This window comes from Sebastes fasciatus, chromosome 9, assembly GCF_043250625.1.
Source record: "Sebastes fasciatus isolate fSebFas1 chromosome 9, fSebFas1.pri, whole genome shotgun sequence".
NCBI lineage: Eukaryota > Metazoa > Chordata > Actinopteri > Perciformes > Sebastidae > Sebastes > Sebastes fasciatus.
Window position 1 is genome coordinate 30,065,876 of NC_133803.1, and position 15,064 is coordinate 30,080,939.

Below are 15,064 nucleotides of genomic sequence, written 5' to 3' on the forward strand. Positions count from 1 at the left end.
CTCTTCTGCACTATATTCCCTTTAAACAGTTTCTTCTGCTCTTCTACTTTTTTCTTTCTTCTACTGTTGTTTTTTTTCTCCTGTTATAACACTGATGTCCGATAATGGATCCATGTGATTGCTCTCCACTGTGTGTCCGATAATGGAATTAGGTGCGTTAGCAACGTTAGCAGATACTGCATCAGTAAACATCAACACATAATAATGACAGAAAGGAGCTAATGGTGTCAACAGTTGTTTGTTTTCTACTTTTTTTGTTTCTAATACTGTTTGTTTGTTTTCTCCTGTTATGACAAAACTGAAAAAACCACTCTGTGTGTCCGATAATGGATCTCCCTGGCTGCTCTCCACTGTGTGTCCGATAATGGGTCTCTGTGGCTGCTCTCCACTGTGTGTCCGATAATGGATCTCCCTGGCTGCTCTCCACTGTGTGTCCGATAATGGGTCTCCGTGCTGCCTGCAGGCTTTACCTTGTACACATCTCCGTATGTGCCGCTTCCTATCCGCTGGATCAGCTCGAAGTCCTCCTGCGGGTTCCTCCGGGACAGGTCCACGCTGGAGTTCATCATGTCCTCTGCCGGTTACGGCGCCCGATCGCGGACTGTTTTGTTTAACGAAACCCCGCAATAGAATGTATGGAAACAAGAGATTTATAATAAAAACACACGGCGTCAGAAGATCCCAGCCTCAGTCCACTGGAGCTCCAACATGGCTTCCACTGCGCAATGGGCATGCGCAGTGGATCTCATGGCGTACCCAACATCCAGTCTGACCAGGAGAGATGGGAGCTGTTGAGTTTAACATTAGGATTGGTTTCAAGAGATACATTTGGTGATAAATCCACAGTAAATTGATAAAAAAATAAAAAAATCTTTTAATTTATTTGTGCAGAATTGAGCAGAAATGACCCTGCACTATATTCAGTTTTAACAGTTTTCTTCATCTACCTTGTATTTTTATATCTGGTATATTGTTTTGTACTTTGTTCTTTGCACTACTAACTTTTTTACTGCCTTTTTACTAACATGTTTTGCCTACTCCGGGTAGGGAATGAGTCCTTACCCCAAGTGAAGGAGTTTAAGTATCTCGGGGTCTTGTTCGCGAGTGAGGGGACGATGGAACGTGAGATTGGTCGGAGAATCGGAGCAGCAGGGGCGGTATTGCATTCGCTTTACCGCACCGTTGTGACGAAAAGAGAGCTGAGCCGGAAGGCAAAGCTCTCGATCTACCGTTCAATCTTCGTTCCTACTCTCACCTATGGTCATGAGGGTTGGGTCATGACCGAAAGAACGAGGTCGCGGGTGCAAGCGGCCGAAATGGGTTTCCTCAGGAGGGTGGCTGGCGTCTCCCTTAGAGATAGGGTAAGAAGCTCAGTCATCCGTGAGGGACTCGGAGTAGAGTCCTTGCTCCTTTGCGTCGAAAGGAGCCAGTTGAGGTGGTTCGGGCATCTAGCACGGATGCCTCCTGGGCGCCTCTCTTGGGAGGTGTTCCAGGCACGACCAGCTGGGAGAAGACCACGGGGAAGACCCAGGACTAGGTGGAGAGATTATATCTCTACTCTGGCCTGGGAACGCCTCGGGATCCCCCAGTCAGAGCTGGTTAATGTGGCCCGGGAAAGGGAAGTTCGGGGTCACCTGCTGGAGCTGTTGCCCCCGCGACCCGATCCCGGATAAGCGGTTGAAGATGGATTTGCCATCAATAAAGTTACTATCTATCTATCTATAAGGTCAGAGAAAAACACCTTACACCTATGGTTTGATCCCAACAAACCAGATGTGGGACAAACAGTATGTTTGTGTGCTGATATAATGTCTATCTAACTTAAATAATAAACATTCATATTCTGCCCCTTATCTTGTAACATCTCTATGTTTTGCCTGAATGCATCCAGATCAGCACCCAGCCAACATTTGTATGTGGGGCCCGTATGGGCAGTAAATGGGCTGTAAAATGGGCCTTATATGGGATTGCCCGCGGGTTCCATAATGGCCCAATGTCAATTGCCCACAAGGATTCCATGCAGGATTACAATGGGTGTTATGTGGGCCCCACCTGGGCAACATATCCAAGACCCATCTTGGTCCCAGCTTAAAGTTCTATGTGGGTACTACATGGGGACTACATGGGCTGAAATATGGGTTGTAAGTGGATTGGTCCACCGTTTCCATGTTGGCCCCATGCACTAATTTCCCAGTAGTGACCCAACTAGGACCCACACAGGTAGCCCACATGGAGAACCCATGTGGGACCAACTTAGTTGACCCAAGTTGGTCCCAGATAAGATGCCCATTTTTGGCCCATACCCACTTGGTACCCAGATACCCCCAGCATAACCCATGTGGGGCCCACATAACCATGTTGGCTGGCGTCTCTTTTTGAGCCGCACGTTTCTTGTGAGACTCACATGTACTGTGTCGCTTCATGTCATATTTCCCCCGTGTGAAATTGAAAAAACACTGGCAAATTTTACAAAGAAACTCTGAGAATCGCCTTCCACCGACTTATATATACTTATAAGTAGTTTCACAGTCTTTGTTGTAGCTGCTCTTCCTTTTCTTTGTGATCATATTCCGCCTAAATCTGCACAGCTTGTGACTTTGCACAATTTTCCCCCGTTGGGCATGGCGTAGCAAAGGCGGTGAAATGTTAACCTGCACTTGACCCACGTGTGCTCAGTTTGACAGCAAACAGCGCCGTGATGACAGCCTTCCGTGCTTTCTTCACAGCCATTGGATAAAAGCCAGATTTTTTTTTTTTTAAAAAAGCGTCTGTCCTGCAGCGGTTTGACTTTTGAAACTAGTCAATGAAAATGTGGGACATCGTTTCAATATGAGCAATTTCAGCACCATTGGATCCATACAATGGTTTCTAATACACACGCACATGCAGCAAATACACAGGAGGTTTACATCTAAAGGGGGAATGAATGCAAACATTAAACCCCGCATGACCTCGCCTGGCCTCTTGGTATAAAACTGGGCTAAACAGGGCTAAACAGCGGCAGATGGCAACATTGTGATTCAGTCGATGTGTTACAGGCAGAACAAAAAACCCATTATAGAAATCTTTACAGTTTTCATTCCAGTTCCTATACGGGACTTTAGCATGGACGTACATGGGCATACACTGCGTTGGTATCGTTAATATTCTCAAGAGCACCAAACATGTATTAATTAGAAGGCACACTATTTACTTCTGTTTGTTTGCTTAAGACTACATTGCCGAGCTGTTTCAGGAGATTATAAGAGCCCTTTTTATAGGTGACACTATACTGTATATTTGCATGTTCAGTGGGAACCAATGGGCTTGGAGCTGAGTTTGCATAGTTAGGAGAGACAAACTGGAACATTGTTGGTTTTGGTCTTTTCATGGAATTTGTTGACAATTTTAAAAGCATAAATCAAGAACTACTTCACAAGTCAGGTTCTTTCAAATGCTGTTACAAATGATTACAAATGTAGGAAGATAGGAAGATAAACAAATTAATGGTACATTTGTATCTGTTCAAAATGTACCTTAAAGGGAGATATGTCAAATATTTAATACAAAAAATATATATTAACATGGGAGAGGACAAATATGCTGCTTTCTGCAAATGTATGTATATATTTATTGTTGGAAATCAATTAAAACACAAAACAATGACAGATATTGTCCAGAAACCCTCACAGGTACTGCATTTATCATAAAACATAAGCTCAGATCATAACATGGCAAACTGCAGCCCAACAGGCAACAACAGCTGTCAGTGTGTCAGACCGCATGTGATTATCATAAAGTGGGCATGTCTGTAAAGGGGAGACTCGTGGGTATCCATAGAACCCATTTTCATTCACATATCTTGAGGTCAGAGGTCAAGGGACCCCTTTGAAAATGGCCATGACAGTTTTTCTTCCCCAAAATTTAGCGTAAGTTTAGAGCGTTATTTAGCTATCACTATCTGCATGTAGATTGGTTCCCTATAAACCTTGCTTTCACTATGCATTTCTGTCTGCCACCGGGTACGATCTCCCGGGAACATGAAGGCTCCATTTACAGCACAAAGGAAGTACGTCAACCAGTATCAATGGAAGTTCTTTGCAGCCCCAGTAGTGGACATGACGGAGGATGGAACAATCAAAGTAACTGGGGAAAAGAAGCTGCAGTGTCCTGTGTTGTTGGTATTCGCTTGGCTCTGAGGAAAGTGATCCGGTTGTCTTTGCGACACCGGCGCCAGCAATAAAACCACTTGGAAACGCTGGAGGGGGGGGGAGTTGAAAAGTTGTCTGTTTCCACTTTAGTGTGACATTTCAACATAATTACTTATTTTTCATGACAAGTAACCAAGAGAAGTTACTAGAGCTTCGTTGATTAATTATCAACTATTAAATTAATTACCAACTATTTTGATAATCAATTAATCAGATTGAGTCATTGTTTTAAGGAAAAATAGTCAAAATTCTCTGATTCCAGCTTCTTAAATATTAATATTATCTGGTTTCTTTACTCCTCTATGACAGTAAACTGAATATTTTTGGGGTCGTGGACAAAACAAGACATTTGAGGACGTCATCTTGGGCTTCGAGAAACACTGATTGACATTTTTCACCATTTTCTGACATTTTATAGCTCAAACAACTAATCAATTAATCAAGAAAATAGATTACAGATTAATCGACAATAAAAAAAATGGTTAGTTACTGCCCTGGAAGTTATTAATTACTTTGAAATGTAACATCCACCAACACTGACCAAGTGTCCGTCTTGACATATTTATGAATAAGTCCATCTATCGCACCTAAGCTGACTCTCAGAGTTGCCTGGTGCTTCAGGGAGCAGAGAGGGGGAGGCCGACCGTGTTCTGGCCCAGACTGATGGTCTGTTTCCTGGGTAGGCGGGGATTTGATCTCCTGCTGGATTTTGGGATGCTTTGTGGAAGCTAGAGAAGGAGATGTGCAGTCTTGTATCCCAGTTTGAGGCTTTGTTTCCTGGTTAGATGTTGGTCCAGTGTCTTTCTGTGCCAGGAGTTTTTTCAGGAGACAAGATAACTGAGGGCTCAGAAGGAGAACCAGGGTACCGCCGATACAGAGGACTCTAGACACACAAACAGTAATTTAATTAATTATTGTTATAACTCTTTTTTTGGATGTACAATATTTATTTCATGCTTATTTGAGAAAAAAAAATAACATAACATTTCTATTAATAAATAAAAACAGCTAGTTTTACTTTAAAAATAACAGGACACAATGTTATATTATCTGCATGTTATACAGTTTAGGATCTATTTGGATGTGCAACTTGACTCAGGCTAAGATTTCTACACACTACATGAACACACACACAGAAAAACTGGTAACATTTTCTGATTCACTGAATAAAAGAAACAATGCAAACAGACACACACAGAGAAACAAACCTCTCCATTTCAGTGAGGATGAGTGGCAGCTCGGCAGCCATGTTTGTTTTGGTGCCAAACTTCCTGCCAAACGGCAGGTCACAGACGACAGCATCGACACTGGCGCTGGGCAGAGGCAGCGCTGCACACACACACACACACACACACACACACACACACACAGGAGGACAGGCAAGCCAAGAGGTAATTTAATACATGACAGCAGGGTTCACTCTCACCTCCCACTAACTGACTCCCATCCAAAACATGCAGCTCTGGAGCCCCACAACTAAATAAAAGACATTTCTAAAAGCTGGAGATGGATCAAGTGAAATGCATCAACACATGAGATTCATGATTCAATTTATGTAAGAGATTAACGACACCATTCGTAACAGTGTGACACATTTAAGTTGTGTTTATGTGACAGTTCAAAAGGCAGATATTTCCTCTTTGTCGCATTTTTCTAAGCGACAATATTTCATATTTCAAAAGTATAGATGATGCCATCTTATATATAATTTATGGATAGTTATTTTTGGCATCTATTGTCAAAATACTGTAGTTTTGGCCTTCGATTTACTACCCACTACTCCTACCCAGAAACTGATTTTACTGAGGCATTCACTGTAGGTCTCTCTGGATATGAACATTAGCTTAATGATTTAAAAAATATTAAAGATTTAATGACAGCATTTAAGATTATTCCAGTGATCATTCTGTGCAGGTTTCTTACTCATAGATGAAGCTTTCAGCAGGAGTATCCGGTTTCCCAGCTCTGCAAACTCTACGTTCTCATTGGCCTTCTGCATCTGTCCATCATCAATGTCCATACCCAGGAAACGGACAGCCTGAGGATCCCAGTGACAGTGATACATCAGATTATAGCAGAGGTGATGCACATTACAGTATATATACTATTACTAGAAAGTACACACTATGTATTAATCTTTCGACTTTTTAAAACCAACACTTTGATACTTCCATTGAGACCAGAAATGATTTTTGTCTAAAATTCCAAAATCTAAAAAGTTCACTTTTCAGGCTTTTCTACAGTTGACAGATAAACAGGATCTCTGTGTAGATTTCTGTTCTGACCTTGTGTTCCTGTGCTGCTTCTATTAAGATGGTTCCCACTCCACACATCGGGTCGATCACACAGAAGCCTGGCTGGGAGACAGGAGATAACATACAGTATGTACAGTTGGTCGACCGCATACAGTGACTGGAGGGCAGTATTACATCACAGTCTGACATGCAAATGCTCTTATAGACAACAAACATTATGCTCAAAGTTTGAAAATGAGGATAGCTTTAGCGTCGCAGCTTCAAGTTTACAACTGCCTTGCTTCTTTATCCCGGACGAGCCCACTTCTTTTGCAAATTTCCCCACTGTGGGACTAATAAAGGAACATCTTATCACTTTAACAAATAAAAACTTTAAATGGCAGAAGATCTCTCTACAATAAAGACAAAAGGACGACGCTTGCTTGCATTATTCAATAATGCCTCCTGATTTGCATACATATATAATAAAGTAGTTTTAAAAAGTCAGAAATGTACAAACCATAAATAAAGAATAGAGCAGCATCAGTGTGTGTTAGTACCTGTATCTGAGCCAGTGAGGACATAGCCCAGGCGACAGTAGACCTCAGTCCTGTGGTTTTAATGTAGCTCCGGTTGGCCAGAGGTAACCTGAAGGAACGAGACAGGACACCCAGAACTTAGGACTGCTTATCAAATGAATTAAAGCTGCAACGTGAAACGTGTATGACCCACCACCATATCTAAATCCACTATGTTTCTGAGATTTTCATGAGATCATGTTTGGGATTATTTGATGAACATACAGCAGTATTTGCTTTTGGTGAGCGAATCTTGATTCTGCACCAAGAAATCATAGAAACTACGACAATGGCAAGAAATAAAAATGCTGAAAAGCTAAACGTGCAGCAGAGAAAGCACATTCATAAACACTGAGAATATCAGCATTGCATGTTGTTAGTACAGATTGGATCTCTTCATAGTCTGCTCCTTTAGGGTGCTTTGATGGACAGTCGTAAGTAATAAGTGTTAAATGTAGAGAAAATGTTTCTGTCAATAACCTGGTTAGTGGAAACCCCAGCAGGCAGTGGTCATCACTCAAATAGACGTTTACCTGCAGAACAAAACAAATGATGGTACATTTGAAAGGAAAGAGAGCAGAGTCTCTGCCAACAGCGTTATCCAAAGAGGGAGTATTTACTTATTATATCACCAGTTATGCCCATAAAGACGTACAGAACACCATCTGGCACAAATCAAAACAATCAGAAAGGTTAAGAAGTTTACCTCCAGCTGTGGATTCTTCAGGTCAACCTTCCAGCCCAGCAGTCTGCTCAGACCGACTCCAACCACTTTGCTCACCTCCTATATTACATACAATACGCAAACCAAGGTTATTATAGTAAACTAAAACGGAAACTAAAATGGAAATAAGCAGCGAATATTTTTATTAAACTGAGACTAAATGAAAATGATATCCTTTAAGAAAAACTAAAACGATACTGCCTGGTTAAAAAATAAATATTTTTTTAAATGAATGTGAATTAATTTCAGTTTTAGTTTTTTTAGCTATATCACAACCAAAAAAGTGGTATGATTACATGTGACAAATAAAATTGATTGATTGATTGATTTGTCATGTGCATTTTAACTTCCACTACCTGTGTGCTGAAGTATCGGGACAGAGATCCAGTACACTTGCAGCTGATCCTAAAAGAGAGCGGGGCAGGAGAAGGAGGCTCTGGTTTGGTCCTGCTGGGCTGCAGTAGCGTCTCATCTCTTCCTCCAGTAGGCTTCACTTTATTACACAGAGGCAAACACAACAAAGCAGAAGGAAAGCAATAAAATCAGCAACAGAAATGAAAAGACTTGAAAATGTAAATGACAAATGTTGAATCAAAATTGAAAAAAAAATAATGTTATTACCATGTTCCACATTTTTCACAGCCGAGTCCTCTGCCATGTCCTCCATGTTCCTGCAGCTTTGTTCCACTTTGAGGTCGAGTCCTGATGTTGCATCGAGACAAACTGATCCTTTGCCATCCAAATCGGTTTCTGTTATTCCTTTTCTTCCATTTTGTCTGCAGCTACTTAACTCCACATCCATCCTCCCCTCTTCATCCTCCTCTTCGTGCTGTCTCTTTCTTTCTCTCTCAGATGTCCTCTGATTCTCTGACTCCTTTTCTTCATCATCCCTCTTTCTCTTTTTCTCCAGTGTCTTTGCTTCAACTCCACAAGTTTCTCTGCTCGACTCTTCCCCTCTCTGTACTGTCTCTCTCTCACTCCCACTCCCCTCCTCCCTCTTCCTCGTCACTCCCAGGGCAGTGCTTGGTGTGTTGCCAGTAGTTCTTCTGCCTTTCAGCTCCTCCTGCAGGCGGCTCCATGTCACTGCAGCACTGGTCCACTGATTCCTGTCGCCCAGCACTCTGGACTGCAGCACAGAGGCTGCTTTTGCTATGAACATTACAGAGAACACAACAAACAAAAATGGTAATTAGACATTAAACATTAAGTGCGCTGAGCTGATGAATTAGAATGAATTAGAATTAACTCTTTAATGTTCTTACTAAGCATACCATGCCTAAACTGAGTGGTAGAGATGGATTTATGTTAAGTTCATCACATTTTTCAATAAGATATAGAGACTCAAAATGTGCTCTACCAATCAGTCGAGCATGAACATTACTTTTAAGGCACACAAGAACTAATACATACAATTTGACTAACTATTCCTCATGTTATATATCTGTGTATATAATGTGTCAGGCTGGTACCTGGGCTGATGTGGGCAGGCAGCCGCACAGGTGAGTCTAGTTTCAACAGGAGGAAGAGTCTCTCTGCAGCCTTGAGCTCACTGACTCTGTTGATCCCCGCAGAAGAGCTGAACAACACTTTACCTGGCATCCGACACACCTGGACACACAACAACAACAACAAAGAGAGAAGGCCAGTGTTTAAAGACTTCACTTTGTAGCCAAAAGGGCAATGATTCAATCCCATATTAAATGACTATTTGATAACTGTCTTGTCTGGAAGCATCATGTTGAGGAATCCTTAAATGAAACATTGAACTCTGGATTGTTGAGGTGGATACTGATATCAATATTTGACAGTAAAACATGAATCAGGTGTTGCCATATTGGCCGACACTTCAGGGTTTCACACACCTCACCTGAAACAAAAAACACCTCCACTAACATCATAACAAATACACTTTTATGAAATTCAAAATGAATCTTGAGACAAAGGAGCAGAGGTGCTATTCCACATAACAAATCCCATATATTTACTATATTATTTAAGTTTGGCTACTGTTAAGGCCTTCAACTACTAACAAAATTGATCATGAGACGAGATGTATAAGGTCGGCATACCACCTCTGCTGAACAATTTACAGAGGGAAACCGTTTACTTGATTTTAACATAAAAATAACACAAAACTTCAATACTTGTAGCAAGGATCTTTCATATACCTGTGACTGACTAACTTAAAAATGAAATAATTATAAATGTCAACTGTTACTAAAAATGAGCAACAATTTGGATTATAGCAATATCACAGTGCATTGGGTGCAGAACTACTGTTACAATATAAAGTAATACATTTAAAACTTAGCTTAAGTAAAAGTACAAAAGTATTAACATCTAAATATAGAAGAAGTAAAAGTACTCTGCAAGTCTTTTGCAGAATATCCCATTTTGGAGTAATGCATATTATATTATTGGGTCATGATTACTGATGTAATGCATACTTTATTAACTCTTTTACAACCTGTTACATATTCTCATTATGCATTTACTACATTCTTGTTTACATTCAGTTTATTCATTTTGCAATCACTGTAGGCTACACTTAACTACCACAAATATGTTATTTTTTAAAAGTATATTTTACCCCTATTTTTTTAACTTCGGCACTATTGTAGCCTATTGTAGTAGTACTTTTACTTGGTAATTTTCTTTCTAAACATATTTCAGGAGCATTGTTGGAGGGAGTCTGAGATATACAGTAAGTGTAATCTCTGATTCAAGATTCAATCCCTTTATTGTCATTGTGTAGTACAACGAAATTAGATTGTGACAATCCCAGAGGTGCTAATGAAAAGATAATACAATAAAAAAAGAGATAGTGCAATATAAATATAAAAAATATAAAAGATAATACAATATAAAATATAAAAATACAATGTGTATATTGATGAGATGACAGTTTGCCGGATTACAGTTTTGCCCGATTATTGCACAAAGTGTCCGTCAGATAATTATATAATTATTGCACACAGTGATCAGCATATATTTTTGCACATTTCCGTAACAGTAGATTTATTGATAGTAGATATTTACATTCACTCTGTAATGTGTACATCACTTTAATATCGCAGCTGGTAAATGTGGGGCTGATTTAATTTCACTTTATTATTTTTTTTTAAACAATATCTTTATTGAATTTTACATATAAACATATATACATATATACACATACAGACTAACGATATTAATAATTCAATTATACAATGAAATGTTTAGTCAGAAAGAGAGACATGACATTTCATGTATAATAAATAAATACCTCAAAGAAGAAGAAAAAAAAAAGAAAAATGTAATTTAACTTTATATACTGCTGGGTAGCTCGTGTCTTTTTGATCTATCATAATTTATTCGTGATTATATTTTGAAAAATGTAACGAGTAACTAAAGTTATCAGATAAATGTAGTGGAGTAAGAAGCACAATATGTAAATATGAGGTGTAGTGAAGTAGCAGAAAGGGGAAATAGGCTGAACTTACTCAAGTAAAGTACCTCTAAGTTGTAACTGATACTTGAGTAAATGAGGTTACTTAGTTACTTTACATCAATAACAAGACGACGTTAGTTTATTCTGGATTTTTAGACGTCTGTCAACATAAAAGCACTCACTTCTTCAGCCTCCAGCTTCTTCTTCACCTCGTCGATTAAGAAAGTCTCCATCCCGTTACCGGCGGTGCAGTAGTACCGAACTAAACTCCCCTCAGCTCCCGGTTCAGTCATGATGTTGTAAAACGTGCTAGTAGAAGTTTAGAGAGTCGCCATATTGGCTTGTTTGTTTACATCGGAAACGGAAGTACGTCATCAGGCTGCAGTGACTAGTCTTGGCCAGCAGGGGTCTCTGTTACACAGAGGAAGATGTCACTGATGGAACAAACCAAATAGAAACAATCTGCATAATAATAATAATAACATTTATCACAGTATGAATGTAATAATGTGTAACACATGTTTATATCAATTTTATTTGTAATAATGGTATTTTAATGTGATACAGCAACGCAAAGACCACAACAACAACCTTTGTTTTGTGATTAATTTGAAGTTGAATTGAAGTGCGAGTTTATTCAAGTGTGCTATTAGTATACTTATTTTAAACTTAAAATAAGAGAGTATACTTTCAGTTTACTTTTTATGTACTTATCAGAGATACACTTAACAAAAGTATACTTGGCTCATACTGACAAGTATACAGAAAAGTCTAAGTATACTTGACTTATACTTGTACATAATCTTTTGATCAAGATATACATAAGAAAAGTATAAGTTAGTATACTTGCAGTATAACAAATATTTAACTAGTAGTTTACTGAATATACATTAAAGTGCACTTTCATAAATTATGAAGTGGGCTACAAGTATATATAACCATACTTGCAGTATAAAAAACTATTAAACTAGTAGTTTACTAAGAGTATAGTTTAAAGTGCACTGTCATAAACTAAAAAGTGGGCTACCAGTATAAAACTAGTAAACTATCAAACTTACACTTAAAGTATGCTTTTATAAACTAAAAAGTGGGCCAAATTAGTCCCAAGAAGTATTAAAGCAGTACGTTTTTAAGTATACTACTAGTACATTGATATTAAAATATGTACTACATAAAGTATACTTGGGAAATATATACTTCAACTTAACTTATGTAGGCTATACTTCATAAAATAAACTTGAAGTACACTACTTTTTCATAAGGGTGACTCAGTGCACACATTAGGTATTCAGACACACACTTGCAACAAGACAACAACAAGCTGCAAATGTGTAAGTGCACATACTCACATTAATACACACCGGTTTCTGACAGACACAGAACACACACCGGTACACCTCTGCTGCAGTGTATTATCTAGAGGCAGATCTGAACAGGTGTTCCTCCAAAGCTGTGAGGAAACCTCTGCAGCAGAAATAACTGCTTTCACACAATTCTCACTTTCTCTGTCTACCAGAGTCAAAGAAATCCTCCTTCTCTCTGTATCAACACTTCACTCTAAATCTATTTTTTTTATATATCTGCCTCTCCTCCTGCCCTGTCACACTCTCTCCAACACTTTTTAATCTCCCTCTTTTCACTCTCTGACATTTTAATGACCCCCAAACATATTTAATCCCCATACTTTATTTGATGAACAGTGTTGTGCTCGTTGCCTGGTGCCATAAACCCGTCAAACGCTGACAGGCTGGTGCGACCTGCCACAGTGTAGTGCGTACTCCAGACAATGTGAGGAATTATGGTAAGTACATATGTTCATATAACGGCAGACATGGTTATGACTTCAGATTGATGTCAAATTGCCCCAATGAGATTCCCACTGAGTCAGTAAGTGTCATTTCTCTAAATCTTTTTATTGTCTTTTCAGACAACACATTCTCATTCCAACTCGTCATATACTCACGCTTTGTCAGACCCCTCGGCATCACTGTTAGGTCACAGTAAACACGTGTTTAATGTGGAAAAATTGGGGTTAAATCTACTCCGTTTGCACAGTGAAAAAGACACTGAACGTTGTGAACATTGGACACGAATGAACAGATTTCACAACAATCGTTTTGTTCGCATCCAGCTTCTCAAACTACTGGACACATTGTGGGTCATATAATCACCATCCAGCATCTCACAGTCAGAGGCCCTGTTCAAAACGCTCCTTATATAAACTTCACTGGGCTGCCAGGTGATGATTACAATACCTTTAGTCAGTGACAGCTTTAATTAATATTGGTACATTTGGATTTATGGGGCTTTTACCCAACAAGCCACAATCCAGATTTCCCCTTTTCTTTGTCACTCTCTTTCTCGTTAAAGTTTAGCCCCTGACTACTTTCATCAGCCCATAATATTGGACTTATCCGTGTAGAAAGGAGACATTAATACTCCTTTCAACAGCTGCCATGTGCAATAATTAGCCCCGCTGCTGCTAAGTGAACACAACAGCTTCACGAAATGGACGCAGCCTGGCACACCAGTCACGGCGTGATGTATTACTGTACATTAAACTTGTTTTTATTCTCCTCCGCAGCCCATAAATGATCAGAAGGAGGGAGGGGGCTAAAGAAGATGGAGGCTGGAAGAGGAGAAATGATGAGGAGGGGAAAGAGGAACAGAATAGAGAAAAAAGAGGATAAATACATTTAGAGGAGGGCTTTGTTTCACAACTCCATCATGTTGAACTGATTAGTGGTAACATCCAAAGTGTTTCTGTAGATTTGTGAAAGGGACAATAATGTAAACAGTGTTGCAGGATAAAAAAGCCTTATTTAAAGTTTAGCACATAATGATTCACAAACACACATCTGACCTTAACGTGACAAAATATCCATTTATAGAATGAAAGACACATTTTTGTGAGTCACTCCTCCTTAAGTTCAGTCTGTTATCAGTTCTTTAAATGGACGTTATCAGTGGTTATCAGCCTGGGTGTGGGTCAGAAGAGGCCTGCTACACCCAGTAGTAGGTTTTATCATTGGTTCACATGGTCGATCACTGAAAGAAGGAACAGGACAGAGCTCAAACAGAGCGTTTCAGACAGAGGGTGGAGAGAGGTGCTGCAGCACAGCCGGTATGAGAAAAGTAAGCGTTTTTTTTTTTCAACATTAAAGCATGTAAATATGTTCTAGTAGAAACCCGAAATACCAGTAAGCACAATAAGTCCTCTATAATAAATGTCCACCGCAAAATGTTAAAAATAACAAGGTGAGGGGAGACCAAGAATCAGCATTTTCCTTCCACAAGTTTTCTGTTATGTGACCAAAATATGTTATGTAGGTCACTTGACAACTAACTAAACCATCTAACGTCCACTAACTTGTGAAAGTTTATGACAAAGAATGACGTTTGGTTACACTATAAAAAAATATATCACATGTTCAGTACACAACAATATTCAGGCTGTTCTCGTACACCGTTCGTAGCTATACCTACGAAAAGTAATGCACTGCAATTCGTATATATCCCAGGAAATCAATTTGTATGTAATCCACGTAGCTGTGTGAAACCAGAAGTCAACGTTGATTTATTTGTCACGTAAATTCAGTACTTAAGTTACGCCAATTTCGTAGTTATTTTAATTCAAACCACAATCTTTTCCTAAACCTAACCAAGTTGTTTCCTGTGAAGATGGAAGTTTATTTTGAAAAGACTGTAAATAGCAGAAATTGACACGTGTTGCTGGATATTCACAGGAAAATGCACGAAAAATGAGGAATAACTTTTCGTAAGATATCATATGAACAGTTGTATGAGAGTACGTTGCACTGACTGATCCCTAAATACATCACAATAGGTCCAAACCTAAATGAAAAAATAGGGTCTTTTGTCAGGGGACTTCAGCAAAAAGGATTTTT

At 39.3% G+C, this 15,064-nt stretch overlaps 2 protein-coding genes across 9 annotated transcripts in view; both read right to left on the reverse strand.

The window, feature by feature from the left end:
* The window catches only part of LOC141774469 (mitogen-activated protein kinase kinase kinase kinase 3-like), a 56,297-nt gene extending 55,538 nt beyond the window's left edge, over positions 1 to 759 (reverse strand). For 4 of the 8 annotated variants that reach the window (XM_074647159.1, XM_074647156.1, XM_074647157.1 and 1 more), the window contains exon 1: positions 471 to 759. In XM_074647159.1, coding sequence (XP_074503260.1) covers positions 471 to 569 — 99 coding nt within the window. In that variant the 5' untranslated portion in view covers positions 570 to 759. The remainder of the gene's footprint in view (positions 1 to 470) is intronic. The other 4 variants (XM_074647162.1, XM_074647160.1, XM_074647155.1 and 1 more) reach the window with 2 other exon arrangements.
* Positions 760 to 3,525: 2,766 nt separating this feature from the next.
* On the reverse strand, positions 3,526 to 11,573 carry thumpd2 (THUMP domain containing 2). Its single transcript, XM_074647164.1, has 11 exons — positions 11,339 to 11,573; positions 9,196 to 9,334; positions 8,348 to 8,875; positions 8,083 to 8,219; positions 7,709 to 7,786; positions 7,483 to 7,535; positions 6,985 to 7,072; positions 6,476 to 6,547; positions 6,114 to 6,228; positions 5,399 to 5,519; positions 3,526 to 5,073 (listed from the first exon to the last, which is right to left on the reverse strand). Exons 1-11 carry the CDS (start codon positions 11,447 to 11,449, stop codon positions 4,695 to 4,697), a joined length of 1,821 nt encoding a protein of 606 aa, XP_074503265.1. The 5' UTR covers positions 11,450 to 11,573; the 3' UTR covers positions 3,526 to 4,694.
* Between the last annotated feature and the right edge of the window lie 3,491 nt (positions 11,574 to 15,064).